General features: G+C 43.0%; 1 protein-coding gene across 1 annotated transcript; it reads right to left on the reverse strand.

Annotated features, from left to right (window-relative positions):
- Positions 1 to 444: 444 nt before the first annotated feature.
- On the reverse strand, positions 445 to 15,112 carry SEC62 (SEC62 preprotein translocation factor). Its single transcript, XM_021548199.2, has 8 exons — positions 15,005 to 15,112; positions 7,534 to 7,642; positions 7,049 to 7,154; positions 5,832 to 6,048; positions 4,069 to 4,161; positions 1,985 to 2,045; positions 1,557 to 1,676; positions 445 to 1,029 (listed from the first exon to the last, which is right to left on the reverse strand). The coding sequence occupies exons 1-8, from the start codon at positions 15,038 to 15,040 to the stop codon at positions 563 to 565; spliced, it is 1,209 nt and encodes a 402-aa protein (XP_021403874.2). The 5' UTR covers positions 15,041 to 15,112; the 3' UTR covers positions 445 to 562.
- Between the last annotated feature and the right edge of the window lie 1,867 nt (positions 15,113 to 16,979).

Consider the following 16,979-nt stretch of genomic DNA (forward strand, 5'->3'; position numbering starts at 1 on the left):
TGGAGAAACAGAGAACACTGCAGCCAAATTCAGCACTACCAGCTCCTCTACTGTCAGCAAAACACTTCTGCTAAAACTAGTTTTCTCAGGAAAATTCTCACAGTCTTTTGAAAACAAAATCAAGAAAAATATCAAGAAGGCTGTGGGCTAAGAAGGGCTTTACCTAACTATCAGATGAGGATAACTAGGAATAATCTGAGATTTGGTCATTCAACTTTTACCTGGTTTACAAAAGCAAGTTTGAGAAGCTAAACTAATTGACCAGTTATGCAAGTACCAGAAAATGATGTTTTTCAGTGTGTTTGAGGACAATCTGGGCAATCTATCAATCAATAAAAAACTTGTCAAATTGATAAAACTTCTGTAAATGGATATTAATGATTAACATAGTACCGAGTAATCAAGTTAATGGCTAAAAAAAATGAAGGAACTAGATATAAAACTGTTTGGTAACACGGATATTTCAGCAAACAAAGATGCTACTGTATGGTCTATGTTTTGGTGATCAGCCAACAAAGAAAATCCAACCATTTGCACATACTTAGTCCCAAACCACAGTGAGTTATGATTTTCCATGTGAAGGCCCACTTTCGGTATCTTCCTCCTCTTCCTCCTCACAATCCCCTTCATCTGTTTGCTGTTCCAGTTCCTCTTTTGTGATCATTTCAAAGTCGTTTCCATTGCCACTACTGTGCTGGGACCTGTCATCTTCACGCCTGTCACTGTCAGTGTCTGAATGTCGCTCTCCTCCTGAGCCGTCTGTTCCCGAGTTCCGTGTGGCTTCTGTTTTTCCATCCTCTTCTTCCTTCTTCTCACTATCTGATTTCTCCTCGCTGTCATATTTTTGCTGCTTTTTGGATTCTGCTTTCTCCTCTTTCTTTAAGTCTGCTTTTGGTCCTTTGTATTCGTGTGTGTACAGGGGCCTGAAGGAGTCAATGAATCCCACATCTGCTGTAAGGTTTGGCAGGAACCAGAAGTGATGCCTTCCTCCAGTGATGAGCCAGATGATAAGGAAAAGAATGCAGCGAGCTGTGTGAAAACAAGGGAAAGTTTGGATTTTGTTACAGGCACACACACTGTACAACCATGCCGTAAGAGATGTTCACTGCTGATGCCCACCCCCAGCCAGGGACTGGGGGATGTTGGGAAGAAACCCCTCATTCCACAATAGCTCTGTGGAGTAGTTTATTCTTACTGTGTCTCCTCCACCCCACTAACCATGGATCTTATCTCTTATTTAGCTCTTAAACCCCTCTGCCACAGAAAGCTTTAAATTCCTGTGACGCCATTCTGGCCTCTTAACGTTTCTGTGTGCAGTTCTGGGTTTGTTCCGCACTTTCCTGTTTGAACACAAGCAGTAAACCAATGTGCACTACACAGGAGACACCGACAGGTGACACGAGCCTGAGCTCTCTCCTGCCGCGGCACAACTGTGACACCCGCTGGCCGGAGGGAAGCGCACACAGGAGCCTCCCGGCTGCGGCACCGCCCGCTCCGGGCTCGCGGAAGAGCCGGGCGGTGCCTGCGCCTCTCGGACCCCGCCTGCCGACACTCACCCACGGCGAGGAGCAGAATGCTGGCCACAAAGCAGCCGGCGCCCACGCTGAGGTAATAAACACCGACGCGCATCTCGGCTGGCCAGAGCGGGAACAGGGTGGCGGCTATAACGGCAATCACTGAGCAGGGAGGGCAGGACAGAGGCACGAGAAGCATCATTAGTTTTTCCTGGTACATGTGCAGAGGTTCCAGGTTTACTGCTCATTCAAAGCAGTATCTTAGATTCAGTTAACATCTATACTATTTTAGATTAAAAAATAAAATCGGCTGATTAATCTTAGTCTACACAAATACAAGTTTTAGGGTCAGAAATGCATCACTCATAACATATTTCATATTTTTTACATAACCCGCATTTGCCCACTGGACAACTCACTGGTTAGCTTAAGGGAACAGAAATAAACAACTTGTGTGTACTCTGACTTACCAAGTACAAGTCCCATGGCAAAAGTTTTAAAGTGAACAGGGTCATAGATCCACACATAGACCTATAATAGAAATGACATGGTTTACACTCGGAACAAGCTCTCTGATAAACATCTCCTGTATTCCCTCACCCAAACACTCACTGCCAGGCTGCAGTGCCTGGTGCTGAGAAAAAAGCCTTCTGGCCAACACCTGGTCAGGGCAAGGGGCTGTGATTCCTAGGAAGGGTAACTGACAGGTGATACAATCCTGAGGAAAACAATCAGACAGCAGAACTGATGGGAAAATGAAAGATTCTGAAGTTATCACTGAATCAAGGTTTGGTTGTATCTTTCTTTATTCATTAATGTTGCTCAGCATGAAGCAAAAAAAAAAAAAAAAAAAAAAAAAAAAAAAAAAAAAAAAGGCAAAAAATTAAAAAGATTCCCAAGTCCACTAAGTGGAAACATAAAGTCCTGTGAGCTTTGAAAACACCTAGACTGCACACCTGGAACAAAGGAGGCAGCTGGAATGCTCACTGCAGGCCCCGTGCTGGGCCCAGATCAGTGGCCCTGCACCCTCTGTCCCACAGCACTGTTACCTCCAGGTCTACAGCCACAACTCTCAGAGCCAAATGTCTGTTCGAGAACTGTGGGTCCCTTTGAATCTGACCTGCTCAGCCATAAATGAAAAACTTCTTAGTAAAGTGCAGGATTTTCTGAACTAGAAAAATCTGTGGTTTTTTTTTCTTAGCAAATTAAACAGTCTGAATCTGAGCTTCTAATTATGAAAAGAAGTTGCTGGTTACTAGAAACCAGCAACCCTCATTGCAGTCAATATTGTGTCAATACCAACTACCAGACCTGGGAGGCAGCGGTGATTCCGTGTGATGCAATAAATATTTAACATTCTGCTTCCCACAGGGTGCCAAAGTTATTCAGGTGCAGCTGCTGCCAGTCAGCTGTTCTGTGAGCCCAAGCACGATAAAGATGGTGACTGGCAATAAGGGTGTGATATCCAGTGTTTGTAAGTGCAAAATAATGGAGGAAAGGGAAAAACCCAGCTTGAATGCAAATACCCAAGAATTGACTCTAAACCAGCTACTACTTAAAAAAAGCTTTTGTGAATTACAGTTGTTAAAAAATGTCAGCTCATTAATAAACAGAGAAGTAACTGATGTTAAGACAAGCAGTAACTGCTGTGGTATTGCAGACACTGTGCTGCAGCCTCCTTTGGAATGGGCACCTCATGTGAAGACAGGGAGGATCAGAGCTGGGTGTGATTCCACATGAGATGGGATGAAACAGAGTAAAGCCAGTGTAGAAGAACTGAGAAAGGTAAAATCAAGATACAAAGGGGAAACACATTTTCTGCACAAGTGATTTATTTACAGAATTTGCTGCCATGTATGTTTTATAACCAAAAGAACACAAGAATCCTGGGGAAGATTGCAGTACAGCCACACACAGCACAGTAAAACTTACCACCTATCCCAAATTTGAGAAGTACAAATGTGACTCTGTACATTACAGAGCTGGCAAATAAGTAAATTCTTTGTCTTCCAGAACAGCAAAGCACATGGAAGTATTTAAGGCCACAATTTCAGTGCTAAAGCCAGGATGAGCATTGAGGCATGCCAAAGGGTGCCTGTCTGCTCAGATCACAAAGCCAGGCAGATATTTTTTATTTCCCCTCCTGTGACTGAACATGGAAGGCTTGTTTGGCTCAGAACAATTTTGGCATGCCAGTGGCTGTAGGATAACTTGGGCTGGAGGGACTTCAGGAGTCTTTGTCCCACCCTCCTGTCCCAGGCAGGGTCAGCTCCACCAGCCCCTGAACCCACCCTGAGGACAAACATTTCACCTCATGGCCACCAACACCTCAGTTACTGGTAAGGAAGTTTTCTTTGGGATTTTTTTAAAGTTACTATCCTCTATTTACCTGTCTTTAACCTCCTTGAAGTATCTGAAAATCAAGATCAGCCATCACATTGCCATTAATTTTTCTTTCAACATGTCAAGGAGTTTGCAGAAATCCAGTAAATTATGGTCCTGTCTGACAATAGCATGGTGACACCCAAAGTTGAAAAGCACCTATAAATCTTACCTCATTTCCATCCAAGAAAACTTGGTCTTCATGTGGTTCAAGTTTAAATTTTCTCTTAGTTTCCTTTTTCTTGGGTGTTCCTGGGGTGTCATCCTAAGGACAAACATAAATATTTTATTGATATTTAATATGTAAAAAAAATTATATATTAAAAATACATATATAAATAATCATATATAAAAATTACAAAATAGAATGTTTTCATTTTTATATTTAATATTGTACATTACTTTTATGATTTATTTTTACTTAATTTATAGTATCTGTTAATATATTTAATCTGGTAACTTTTCACAAACTTAAGATCATGTTCACACTTTTTTGGTTTTTTTTAAAGTAAAGATACTTTATTTCTTCCATTTATTATCAACTGGGTACCTCAAAAATCAAGGAAAATTTTAAGTAAAATCTCATTTTTAGCGTCTAATGACTAGACTATGACTTCAGGATTACACTGTGTCATCAAATGCCCAGCAAAGCTGGGTTGATATTAACAGAAAGTCTGTGCAGGGATCAAGAACAGGGAACAACACTTCACCATCATTGACTTTGTTAGAATTATTTGCTATTTTAGTGCCATGTTTACCAAAGGGACATCCTGGCACAATCAGTTTCTGCCCATATATTCTTCGTCCTCCTCAATCTCTTTTTGGATCTTGTGCTTCCTCTTCTCTGTCTCCTGTTTGCTTCTCTTTGCTTACTTCATTGTGATAAATTAACTTTGTGGTTTTGGTCCTGTGTTTCATTCAAGTTCTTACCCACTGGTTTATATAATCCAATAAATATCTGTTCAATAAATAATGATTAGTTTAAAAATTAACATACATTTAATAATGTACCTCCCCTGATGACAGTGGAATGGAGGAGTTTGCAACTTCCAGCAGCAGCATTTTGCAGTACCTCAGGGGTTGGGTAATCTTACACTGGGCTGGGACTGCAGTGGGATTGTCCTGTTTATAACTCTCTTATTCACCATTTAGGTTTCTCTGGACAACCAAACCTTTGTAGACAAACTGTAACTCTCAGTAGATGTGCCATTACTTCACTTAGGAATGTCTGAGTGGGAATAACTTTGGATCACTATCCTACTAACTTTCACTGATTCAGAGCACCATATGTAGAAGAAAAACCATATTCACTCATCAAATTTCTCTTGCAGTTTCCCAGCATTTCAGAAATCCTGTTCTGCTAATAATAAATAAGTAATAAAACCAATCAGGAGTGAAAACAAACCCAAACCACATTAAAATCTGGACAGCAGGAGTAGTTTAAACTTGGAAGCTCAAGTGCAAGCAGCAGGATGCAGGCAGTCATGGAGCACTGTTACACAGCCAGTTACAGGCCCCACATGCCAAATGTGACATTCCAAACATTCCTGTTACCAAACACTGCAAAACTGTTTGTTTCACTGGTGCAGCTGCACTGGTTTGGATGTTTGGTCACCTGCACACGTGTCAGTCTATGGTTACTGATGTACACAGCCTCCCTGCCTGCTGCCACTGGAGAGAAACAGGTTTTGAGTAACTCAGCCCACATTAAAAGATGACAAGGTACACAAAGGCCAACTGAAGCCTCTTTTTTGATCTAGACCAAAATAAGACAAATTCAAAAGGTAACAAAAAAAAGCAGCATATTTTAGAGATTAAAACAGGAAAATAAAGCATGGCATATTTTAGAATATCAACTTCTGAGCCAGTGCAATGTTAACAATCTGCTGATGTATTTGTTACAGGTTTCTCTCTTCTCTTACCCACAGTACTTACCTTCTTACACTCATCTTTTTCACCATCTTTTTTCTTTTCCTTTTCTTTCTCCTTCTCCTTCTTTGTTTTTTCATCTTTGCCACTTTCCTTCTTGCTCTTTTTCTCCTCTTCTTTCGCACTCTCACCTTTTCCTTTTTCCTTTTCTTTCTTTGTATCCTTGTCAGGTTTCATTTTCATCACTTTCAGTGCTCGATGAAAGAACTGTTTTTTCAGGAGTCTTAAAATGAAATAAGTATAAATGATTCATTTAAGTGCAGTAGTGAGAACAACATTTACACTCAATTATGTTATTAGACACCATTCTAGATTATCTCTCTAACATAATCATGACCAGCATGACTGAAAGGCAAGGTCACAATCATCTGCTCTATTTAGAGCTACACACACCAGACCTACTTATCATCCCATGGCTTGCCTTTTGCTTTGCTTTTTTTTGGTTCATCTGTTCAAAACTGGGTAAAAACTACTTTTCTGTGGCAGCATTTTGCAGATATAAGTGAACACACAAGATGTAGGATACAGCAACCCACCAGATCCATTTAATTATCTTTCCCATTAGTGCAATTCCTGCAATATTTACTTTCAAGTTCATGTCAACATATTTCATAGCAGAAATAAGGAAGTGGACATACAGCTCTTCAAGATCACTGGTAAGTGATGCACAAATGCTCTGTTGAAACTCTGGTACCTATGCCAAGTTTTCCCTTCCTGTCAGCTACAAACAGACCTTATTGCAAGTACATATATTATCTCTTTATGTATGGAGATATAAATATATGGCAAGCAGGACAGCAGGATGTAGTATTTGATATTCTTAAGGTCACCACCAACTAGAAACATTGTTGAAAGGAGCACAGGTGAATTCCCAACAGGAAGAGCAGTAGAGAATCCCGCTCCTCAGACAGCAGGGACAGAGGGATCTGAGTTTTGACCCTATTAGCTTCAAATATTGTCAAAATTCAGGAAACTCCTTTGGATCACCTTGCTGCCCCAGTGCAGTGGAGTGAAAGCCTGAGAGAGTTCTGGGAACAAAAATAATGAAACTACACCATTTCCACCCTCAAACACAGCAATATAAATCATTAAAATCATTGTTTTTGCATACAACCACTAATGTTTTGGATGCACGAAGCCCAAGTTACACTGGTTCATAAATAACTGTGACATCTGGACAACTACAGCAACTGATGACACTGAAGAAGTAGCCTGGGTCATACCTGTTGCAGTAATCAACTACAGACTCTCGGGTTGTAAAGAGAGCCTCCTCTCCTTTCTTTGCCTTTGCCCATTTAGAATCCAGGAGGCAATCCACAGCTTTTGAAGCTAGAGGAAAAAAAGTTAATTAAAAATGCATTCAAATTAACATTATTTTTAACATTTAGTCTACATTCCTTGAACCACAATGCCCAGTCTGTTCTGGTGATGTTCCACATACTTTCAACCAAGACTAGTCACTATTCTGAAATATATTCCTCTTGACATCACACACCTTTAAACCACAGAGTGAAAAGTTTATTGCATTTACTCCAAGCTAGTGAGATTAATTTTATGGCTTCCTAAGACCTAGATAAGTTTTCAAAACCAAACTGCAGGATCAGTACTTATTAGATAAAGTACTACTAATAAAAATAAAACAGCCTCTCCCACCCTCCAAGTGCAATGTTAGAAGAAACCTGAATTATCTGGTTAAAAGCAACCCTACCAATAAAATAATCAACTCGGTGGCCCATCATGTTGGTGGATTTTGTTGGACAGTTGAAGCGCAAGTATTTAGCAACAGCCTTCTCCTCCTTGAACGGCTCACCAACTTCCTACAGTGGGAAAAGTCAAAAATTATTAATACAGTTTTAAACACATAAGGAAATCACCCATTTGGGCTTAAAAAATCAGATATTGCAAAGTCTTTGTTATTTCACAGCAGTATATAAATAACAAATAAAACATAAAGGATGTGAAAATTGGTCAAGTCATTTTTCCTGAGGACTTTCTGTCTATAGGAAGCAAAAAAGCAGCAAATCTCAAGTCAGAAAAACTGAAGGTAAGGAGGACAAACTCCTTTAGCAGATCTGTAGAAAGAGCAAACTAAAGGAAGGCCTAAGAGGAAAGCAGCACATGGGAAGCTGCTTAAGGTACACAGCTGGGATGGAAACAGTTGTGAAGCTGGGAACAAAGAGAAAGCAGAGTGAGGAATGAGTGTGTATGAATTGACAGCAACAAAGACACTCAGAACACAGAGCAGCTCAGATTTCATGTGAGAAGGAGAAAACCATGTTGAAAAGAAGCTGAAAGATTTGGCTAGAAAATTTATTTGCCCACTGCACAACTACAGAATGAAACTTTAGAGTACCCTTGAAGAGATTCTTCCAATCTACAGAGTAGAACATCAGTATGAAAGCACAGCAGGATGAAACCAATATTTTATGAGAAGTCTGCACATATTCACAAATTCTGTGCTTTTACCACCCTGCAGAAAGGTGACAGAACTCTGAGATGTGTAAGGCATTTTGGAGATGGGCATTTTCAGTTATGTAAAATTAAGGTCTAATATTTGCAAGCAGGGAAAGGAAGAACTTTCTAATGTTCCTGTTTTACAAAAATATATCTGAAAGAAACCATAGGCTGCTATATTAAACTGACTTACACAAACTACCTCAACATTCGTTTCTGTAAATTCATTCAGTCCATAAGGTTTAATTCTCCAACCCCCCTCTGCTATTTGTGAATCAGAAACACAGAAACATGGGACAGCTTTCCACCCTGCAGTGCCTTTTCTGTACCTGTTCCTCTCGTGTTGCCTGAAGAAATAGATTGTATCACCCACAAATCACATTGGTCATTTACAGGAATAAAAGTTTCAGAGTCTATTTAAAGACCTACTTTTCCTAAAGGTCAATAAACATATCGAACCTCCATTACTGCTTTTAATATGCATAATCATAGTATCACAAGCAGCATGGCAAATGGAAATGCAAGATGAAATAGATGTGTTTATACCAGAATAAAAGCTTGAGATGGTCAGAGTTGTTAATTTTCAACAGCTAACTTTCAAAACCAACAGGTTAATGAGTATCCTTATAGAGGAGATTGTTGGTTTTCCTGTCTGAGGAGAATTTTGAAAAGAATAATACAGACACAAAGTATCCAAATTACCAAAAGACTCCACAGTCCTTAGTTCTGAGACTTTTAAAAAGTCTAAATCTTCCACATGAAAGCAGGAATATGCTCACTCACCAGGTGGTTTCAAAAACGTGCCCAAATTAGGCCAGATGATCCTAAAAGTCCTCAAATGGATATTACCTTCTGCATGTTCAATCCTGTTTTTCATTTTTAAATTTAAAAAATCTGTATTGAACATCAGATTAGAAAACTATTCCCTGACAGTGCATGAATGGACATAATTTATGTTCTGTGGTTTCAGGCCCTCTTACATGGTACAGTTGTACCAGTAACTAAATCAAGCCAAGCCACCCAACTTGGTACCAGAGTAACTGAACAGCAACAAAAGGGGTTCCAATGCACTGAAATAAAACAAGTGACCGTGTCCCATCACTGCCACATGGGATAAGGCTCCAGCAGACTGGGGACTGCAGGCAGCAATTGTGTGTGAAACACTGCTTTTCTAGGAATTCCTGTGAGGAAATGACATTTGGAACAATTCACAGGGCAAATGTTCTTCACAGCATGAACAGTAAAACAGAGAAATTGCAGATATTCTCATCAGTATTAACTCCTCTGCTAAGGTGGTTTTTCTCCTCCTTCTTCTTAAAATATTTATGATCCTGCTGGGTCATGTGATGCACTACACAGGCAGGGGCTGGCACCAGGATATTTTTTTATTGCTCCTTTCTCTCTTGTTTCTTTGTCCATGAGGGATAGTTTCATAATAGCCCAAACAAAAAAAAGCTTCCCAGTGAAAGTGCCACAGTTTAACTGAGCTCATTCTGAGAAAGTGTCCCCTGCAATTTAATCCCCATTTTTCATCCTATTTTCATCCCTTTGTTTGCAGAGCCAGGCTTCTGTTAAAATGTGAAAATAAATGACTGACAGAAAATAATATATTCTATCAATAAATGAAAACAACCAAAGCAATGGCAAGTTCATTACCCTAGGCAAAACTTTTAAAAGTTGCAGTTCAACCAAATTTTGTGTTCATTTTTAAAAGTAGCCCATGTTGTCACTAGAGATTTACAATCCCTGATGATTTATGAACTCTGGCCATTAAAAATAAAATCAAACCAAATTTCTTACTTATCTAGACAGAACTCCACCTACTGACAGAAAAAGCAGTGCTCAGCCTAGTGATTTGCTAGAAATGCAAAGACATTTTAAATTTTTAAGAATAATTCTCAATCAGAATTCTGCCCTATATGAATTCATAAAAGGATAATCAAACCCAGGGACCTTCCAGACTCACTGAAGTGAAGGGAAAGTCCTAAACAAACTTACCATTATCTCCCAAATCAAAGTACAGCACAGTCCCTTCTGGACTTCACTGCATGGATGCAGTTCCCAGTTAATTCAACCCCCAGCTGGGACTGCAGCACCAGAGACGCCTGAACACATCAAAATAACACCTGAACTGAGCCACTGAATTCTCCCCCTCAGCTCTACCCAAGCATGACTTATTCCAGTTCTCCTACTCCTGGAACACTCAGTGGATGACAGAAGGGCCGAGCACATTTCTGGTTTGAAAACTGCACTCATTTCATTCCCTCTTTGTGTCACAGTTGCAAGAAGACAGGCATGACCCAAGACAGGCCAATTTCCTTCCACAACCTGGTAACATAAACAGGGTTTCTGGAAAATCAGAAGAGACTAAATGATGAATGTCACTAGCAAGAAAAGTTATTCCATGTGCAGCCAAATGTATTATAAGGATTTATGCTCCTCTGTTTCAAAAGGGTCATAAAAATTGTTTTATTTCAATGAAACAATATCTAGTTGATTTCTTTGGTCTTAGATTTTCAGAACACCATCCCTCAAAGCAGGCTGCTGAAGCCTAATAGTTGATACAGTTTCCAGATAAGGAAAAGAAGAAATTTAAGCATATTTAACATGTGGTGCCTGTTTTTTCTTTGTCTTTTTTTGAGAAGCTACATCAGAAATGACACTGTGTCAGTCCAGGTTCTGTTCCACACACCTCATTATAAAGACTACAACTGTATCAGCCCACTCTTCTCTGAAAGTGCTCGGGCTGAACTGAAGGATTGTCTTTTTCCCTTCCCTGTTGACTGTCAGGATCTCAGAGTGGATGTTCTGTGGCAGGGTACTGGGTGCTGCTGAGATATTTGTACTTTGCCTAAAATAAACCAACGTGCCATAGACAAAGACAAAGCACAGATTGGCATGACTGGAATGGGTAGGGGGAAACACACACCAGGGCATTAGGACTTGCTCTTAGGACATCCTTGTTTTCCTCAGTGAGTAACAAACATAAACTTGCTGGACTCCTGCACTGATGACCAGTACAAGGCCTGCCCCAGGTCTCTTGAAAGGAACTGTGGCAAAACCATGTGGAGAAACCAGTTCTTCAGGATTTTGTGGCTATGTGCAGGCCACAAAACATTAACTTTTCTTTAAAGAAAAAGATGAGCAGATGTTTTGCAGTCCACATCCTATGAAAACAGAAGTATCTGTTTTCTTCCCTTTTTTTAAACCATTGCTAATTTTTTTTGAGCAAAACATACAAAACACTGTAAACATACAGAGTTCTAAAACAGATCCAAGGAGCAATGTATAGTATTTTGAGGCCAGAACATGCCAGCTTTAGTCCCCTTCCAACCCCAGGCCAGCTGTTTTGACTTTTTCCCTTCCCACCTCCAAAAATGTAACTCAAGATTTCCAAAAGACTGATTCTTGTTTTAATGACAACTCAGGCTGCTACTTTTAATTCCCATTTTTCTAGTTTTGCCCCCTTGATCTTTGTTTCTTCCTCCTCTATCAGCTGACACCACTCAGCTTTCAAAGACACAATTTAACCAGTCTCCTTTGTTATCATCCCACTCATTTTTACTAGAATTTATGAAGAAAATTAAGCCAAATGGTCAAGCTACAGTAAACTATGCATTGCTGGAAAGCCATTTCATCGTCCTTTCTGCAGATCCTTTTCAGAGTCATTCACATAAAACTGCAGCAGAGGAGCAGCAATGCAGCTCTGCAGCTGTGCATCTTCCTTCCAGCAGAACCCAAATCTCAACAGGACCCAACTGTAGGCTACAACAGTTAATGATTAGTAGATGTCCTTCATCAGGAGAATCTCAGAACTTGAATCACAAGTCAACAAAAAGTCAACAAGGAAAGTACCTGTCATTAATGGCATTGATGCCACCTCAGCCATCAATTTGCAGTGAGACATTGACCTCCAAACTGCTCAGGAGCTGTTTTCTCTCTTTTCAGGAGCAGTATTTATGTGCATTAACATTTCTGGAGTGCAGGACATAGCAACAAGGTGCGACACCAAGTGCTGTTAATCCCAAGGCAAAGATCAGCCCAAAACCTGACCCGGGCAGACTAAAACTGTGCATGTGGAATGCAGCCAAGGTAATGAAAACTTAATGCCTATTTAACAGTCCAACTACAGAGCTGCCAGCACAGTGCCACGTGTTACCCGGCCCAAAGGAAACAACACCGAACACTTTGTGGTTAAGTGAATATTTCAGGGCACATATGGGAAAAATATAGTTCCAGGACATGAAATAGCTTTGATCAGGTTGTTGGAGTAACAGGCATTCAAAGGCATCTCCCATCTATTGAGATGTATTTTGTCTAAAATAAAAAGATTAAACTAGCCATTAGACAACATATGTTGTTTTTCTGTCAGTAAGTCCTTAATGCACAGCAAGCATTCTTGATTTCAGACATGTGAATCATGTGGGAGCCACTGGGTAAGCAATCTGCATCCTACAGACCAGCTTCACTACTGCATGTCTGAATTAATTTCTGTTTTGATTATAGTTAAATTACCATCAGGAATGACACCTGGAGAAATTTACCTCTGAAATATCTTTGTTCAAACTTCTGAAGTTAAAATTTTTGCAACTTTTGTAACTTTCAGAGGAAGAGTCTAAGCTATGCAACACACATTGGGCAACGTGTCTTCTGATGAAAGTGCATTCCATAAAGCACATCCTTCCTGTGACTGCTTCCAATGGGAAACGTGGAGCAGGCTAGACAGAACTTTGAATTATTTCTGAGCCTTTTTTCATGTCTAGCTATCTGACCAAACTACCATGATTCTAATCTTGATGAAAGGCATAAAATCCTACAAAAATTCATTCCACACCCAGGTTCTGCACCCATGGTTTTTCTAATTGAACTTCAATACATCAGCTTCATCCACAGCTAAAAACACAAACTTTTTCCAAGAACCTCACTCCTGTCAAGAAATACAGCGCATTCAGATGTCAGACTTGTGTGCAGTACAATAAATAATCCCTTTAGGGGGGCAACATCGCCTTAAATTAAGTACACACTGCTAAAACACTTGAAGCACCTACAAATAAAAATCCCACACTTCATCTTAAAAGAAGACACTTGCAGCATGAGCCTGACAAACGTGATAATCATACTGCAAAAACCCACTGCCAAGAGAAATATGAGCTGTTTTATTCACTGACCAATTAAGAAAACCCCTTGGGCATTCACCAGCATCCTTTGTCCACTGTCTTGTATTCCCATTGTTGTTAACCTACACTAGGAACCTGTGATGATAAACATTTATTTGCATAATTCTGTCACAAATTTAGGCCACGACCTTAAGTTTGAAAACCTAGATATTGATTTAATTACTAACAATCTGGGAAATACTTTTACTGCTAACAGGCTGGAAATTAAGCATGTGCTTAACTGCCTGCAAGGCCACAGCCTTGGGTGTTATACAAACATTAAATTGTGTTTAAATTTGATTTGATGCATGCTTTACTGAGCTGTTGTCATCCTTAGAAAGGGACAACCTATAAAAACGTTAAAAGGAGAGTAATTCTGTGATGTTTTGCAATAATTCATTGAATACTGTGATGGATAGGGCTCGTTCAAAAGATTTTGATTAATGACTCCTCGCATTTCTTCCCCTGCCTCGCAAATTGGAATTAAAGGAAAAAAATGAACCTTTACAGGTATAGGCAGATCTCCATCTTCCTGGGGGAAGGAAAAGTGGGCTGGGAAAGGGAAGGATGAGAAAGGAGAGAGGGCAGCCAAGCAGAAGGGTGACATGAAGCATGCATTGTTGAATGGCTCTGTGATCTCTCCCGTGAATATTATCTGCTCTTACAGCAGAGCAATAAACCCCAAACAAACACTACTTAACTGAGTGTTGATAACATATAACAGTAACAAGCGTTATGGTCACTGATACTGTAAGTACGCCCAAAACATGCATTAAAAACTATGTAAAACTCCCTGTAAAAATTACACCTCGACACACCAGGCTCCCAGGTAAGTGAAAACACCGAAGCAGCCCTCAGTTTGCCTCTCAGTGTCACCACACCATTATCACTACATTTTAACATTATCTCAAAGCTGATTAGGTCTATTTATAGGCATGCCTGTTTGTTTATGTTTTCCAGACACAAATTTCCTTTCCTTCTCGCATCACTTCCTGGTTGGGGCACGTTTGCTTTTAAGATGCTTTTACCATCTGTCCCACGTCTTCTGCTCACGGTGCCTGGGCCGGACACGCCGGGTGAAGGTGCAGCTCCCGGGTGTTTTGGTGTTACCCGCACTAAGCTATTGTTCGACACTGAAAACTGCGGGGATCCTGAGCATAACGCGGCGATTAAAAACGGGGAACAGCTCCAAATGTCATTTTTTTGGTCATGGAGAGACGAAAAACTTCTGAGGGCGCAGAGCCCATGGGGATGAAGCGGGGGCGCCTCTGATGTGCCGGGGGGGCCCCGCTGGCCGCCCCTCAGCCCCCAAACGCTCCTACTTGAGCTCCACCATTCCGTTTTCACAGCGTTTACCTATCCGCTAGAAAATTCTGAGGAGAACCTGCCACCCCGAGCTCCGGCCCCGGCCTGAGGGGCTCCCGGTGCCCCGAGACTGGGGCGCTCAGCTCCCGCACCGCGGGCCGCCCGCAGCCGCCACCTCGCAACAGCGCGGGGCGGGGAGGGCGCGGGGGAATCTTCTCTAAGCACGGGGAGGGAGAGATAGAGACGAGGGGGAGCCTCGGGTACCTGGACGCGCTTCCTGTGCCGCCGCCGCTCCGCCATGTTGTCCCCGTCCGCTCCGCCGGTGACGCGCGGGGGGGGGCGGCCTCGCGAGAGGCGGCGGGAGCGAGCGGAGGGGCGGGAAGGGGGCGCGCCGCAGCGCCGCCGCCCCTCAGCGACCCGCCCCTCGGCCACCCGCCCGTTCCTTCATCGTGTGTCCGCCACCCGCCCGGCCCCTCTCCGTGCCCTTTCCGTGTGTCCGCCACCCGCCCGGCCCCTCTCAGTGCCCTCTCCGTGTGTCTGCCACACGCCCCGGCCCCTCTCAGTGCCCTTTCCGTGTGTCTGCCACACGCCCCGGCCCCTCTCCGTGCCCTCTCCGTGTGTCTGCCACACGCCCCGGTCCCTCACAGTGCCCTCTCCCTCAGTGCCTCAGCCACTCGCTTCTGTCCCTCACAGTGCCCTCTCTCTCCTCAGTGCCTCAGCCACTCGCTTCTGTCCCTCACAGTGCCCTCTCCCTCAGCGCCTCAGCCACCCGCCTCGGTCCCCCACAGTGCCCTCTCTCTCCTCAGTGCCTCAGCCACTCGCTTCTGTCCCTCACAGTGCCCTCTCTCTCCTCAGTGCCTCAGCCACCCGTCTCGGTCCCTCACAGTGCCCTCTCTCTCCTCAGTGCCTCAGCCACTCGCTTCTGTCCCTCACAGTGCCCTCTCTCTCCTCAGTGCCTCAGCCACCCGCCTCGGTCCCTCACAGTGCCCTCTCTCTCCTCAGCGCCTCAGCCACCCGCCTCGGTCCCCCACAGTGCCCTCTCTCTCCTCAGTGCCTCAGCCACCCGTCTCGGTCCCTCACAGTGCCCTCTCTCTCCTCAGTGCCTCAGCCACCCTCCTCGGTCCCTCACCGACCCGTCTCGCTTCCCTCTGTCCCCATCCCTCAGCGCCTCGGTCCATCGCCGCCCCGCAGCGCCCTGGCTCGGTCCCTCAGTCCCCTCCACCCCGCCTCGGTCCCTCGTTCTCTTCATGCCGCCTCAGCCCCCCAGCACCTCCCTTAGCCCTCACCACCTCGCCTCGGTTCCTCAGCGCCTCACCGACCCCCCGTCACCGCCCTCCCTTCGCACAATAAAGGATTGTTAGAGCCGGAGGGACTCTGGAGATCATCCAGCCCAGCTCCCCTGCCAGGGCACGGTCGCCCACAGCAGGTGACACAGGAGCGCGTCCAGGTGAGCTTGAAATGTCTCTGCAGAGGCTGACTCCACAAACTGCCTGAACAGCCTGTTCGAGTGCTCTGCCACCTTCGATGTGAAGAAGTTAACCCTCATGTTGAGGTGGTCTTGTGTTTTACTTTACGGCCATTGCTCCTTGTCCTGTCACAGAGCACCACTGAGAGCCCCTCAGCCCCTCTCCCTCCTCAGCCCCTGACCTTGCTCCAGCTCTGGCTATAAAAGTCTATTTAGGTTTTGATACACTGAAATAGGATGTAAGGCCTTAAAGATGCTCAGTGCAAGGTGTTTGTTAACTGGTACTTACTTAAACAAACTCATTACTTGGATCCCATATACTTACAGAATTAGATTCAGAAAGCAACCTATATAAAGCAGAAGGGCCTTTTGCCAGAGGTTGTCCCACATACTTGTGCTGTGAGGTCACTGGAGTTAGCAAAGCGCATAATCATTTATCCTGGCTCTGTGTTTCCAAACCACACCCTGGCACTTTTGGATGGAAAAGAATGTGCAGTGCTGCATTGTCTTGTCCAGTCCCCTCAAATCTTGTTGCCCCTTTCTCTTCCTATGATTTGGAACTCTCAGACTGTAAACTGGGCAACTAAGAACCTAAAAATGCTTCCAGAAGCATATTTGCCCCTCAGTTTCAGTGCCAGGTTTGTGCTCTTTCTGGTACGACATCTTTTTCTGTTGAATGTTTTCCTTTTGCTGTTGCTGGGCAGAAAATCTATACAAGTTACAAATTAAGCTGACTGACTGCAGAGTAAGTGAACTAGAAAAGTGTAATTCAAA

This window comes from Lonchura striata, chromosome 10 (assembly GCF_046129695.1).
Source record: "Lonchura striata isolate bLonStr1 chromosome 10, bLonStr1.mat, whole genome shotgun sequence".
Lineage (NCBI taxonomy): Eukaryota > Metazoa > Chordata > Aves > Passeriformes > Estrildidae > Lonchura > Lonchura striata.

Bases quoted from the DNA above. Each gene is read 5' to 3' on its own strand.
- SEC62 (XM_021548199.2), bottom strand. From the start codon at position 15,040: ATGGCGGAGCGGCGGCGGCACAGGAAGCGCGTCCAG. The intron at 7,155-7,533 runs GTAGGGTTGCTT...TTTTTCCTCTAG, and splicing joins CCGAGTTGATTATTTTATTG to CTTCAAAAGCTGTGGATTGC. The intron at 2,046-4,068 runs GTAAGATTTATA...TTTCTATTATAG, and splicing joins TTTTCTTGGATGGAAATGAG to GTCTATGTGTGGATCTATGA.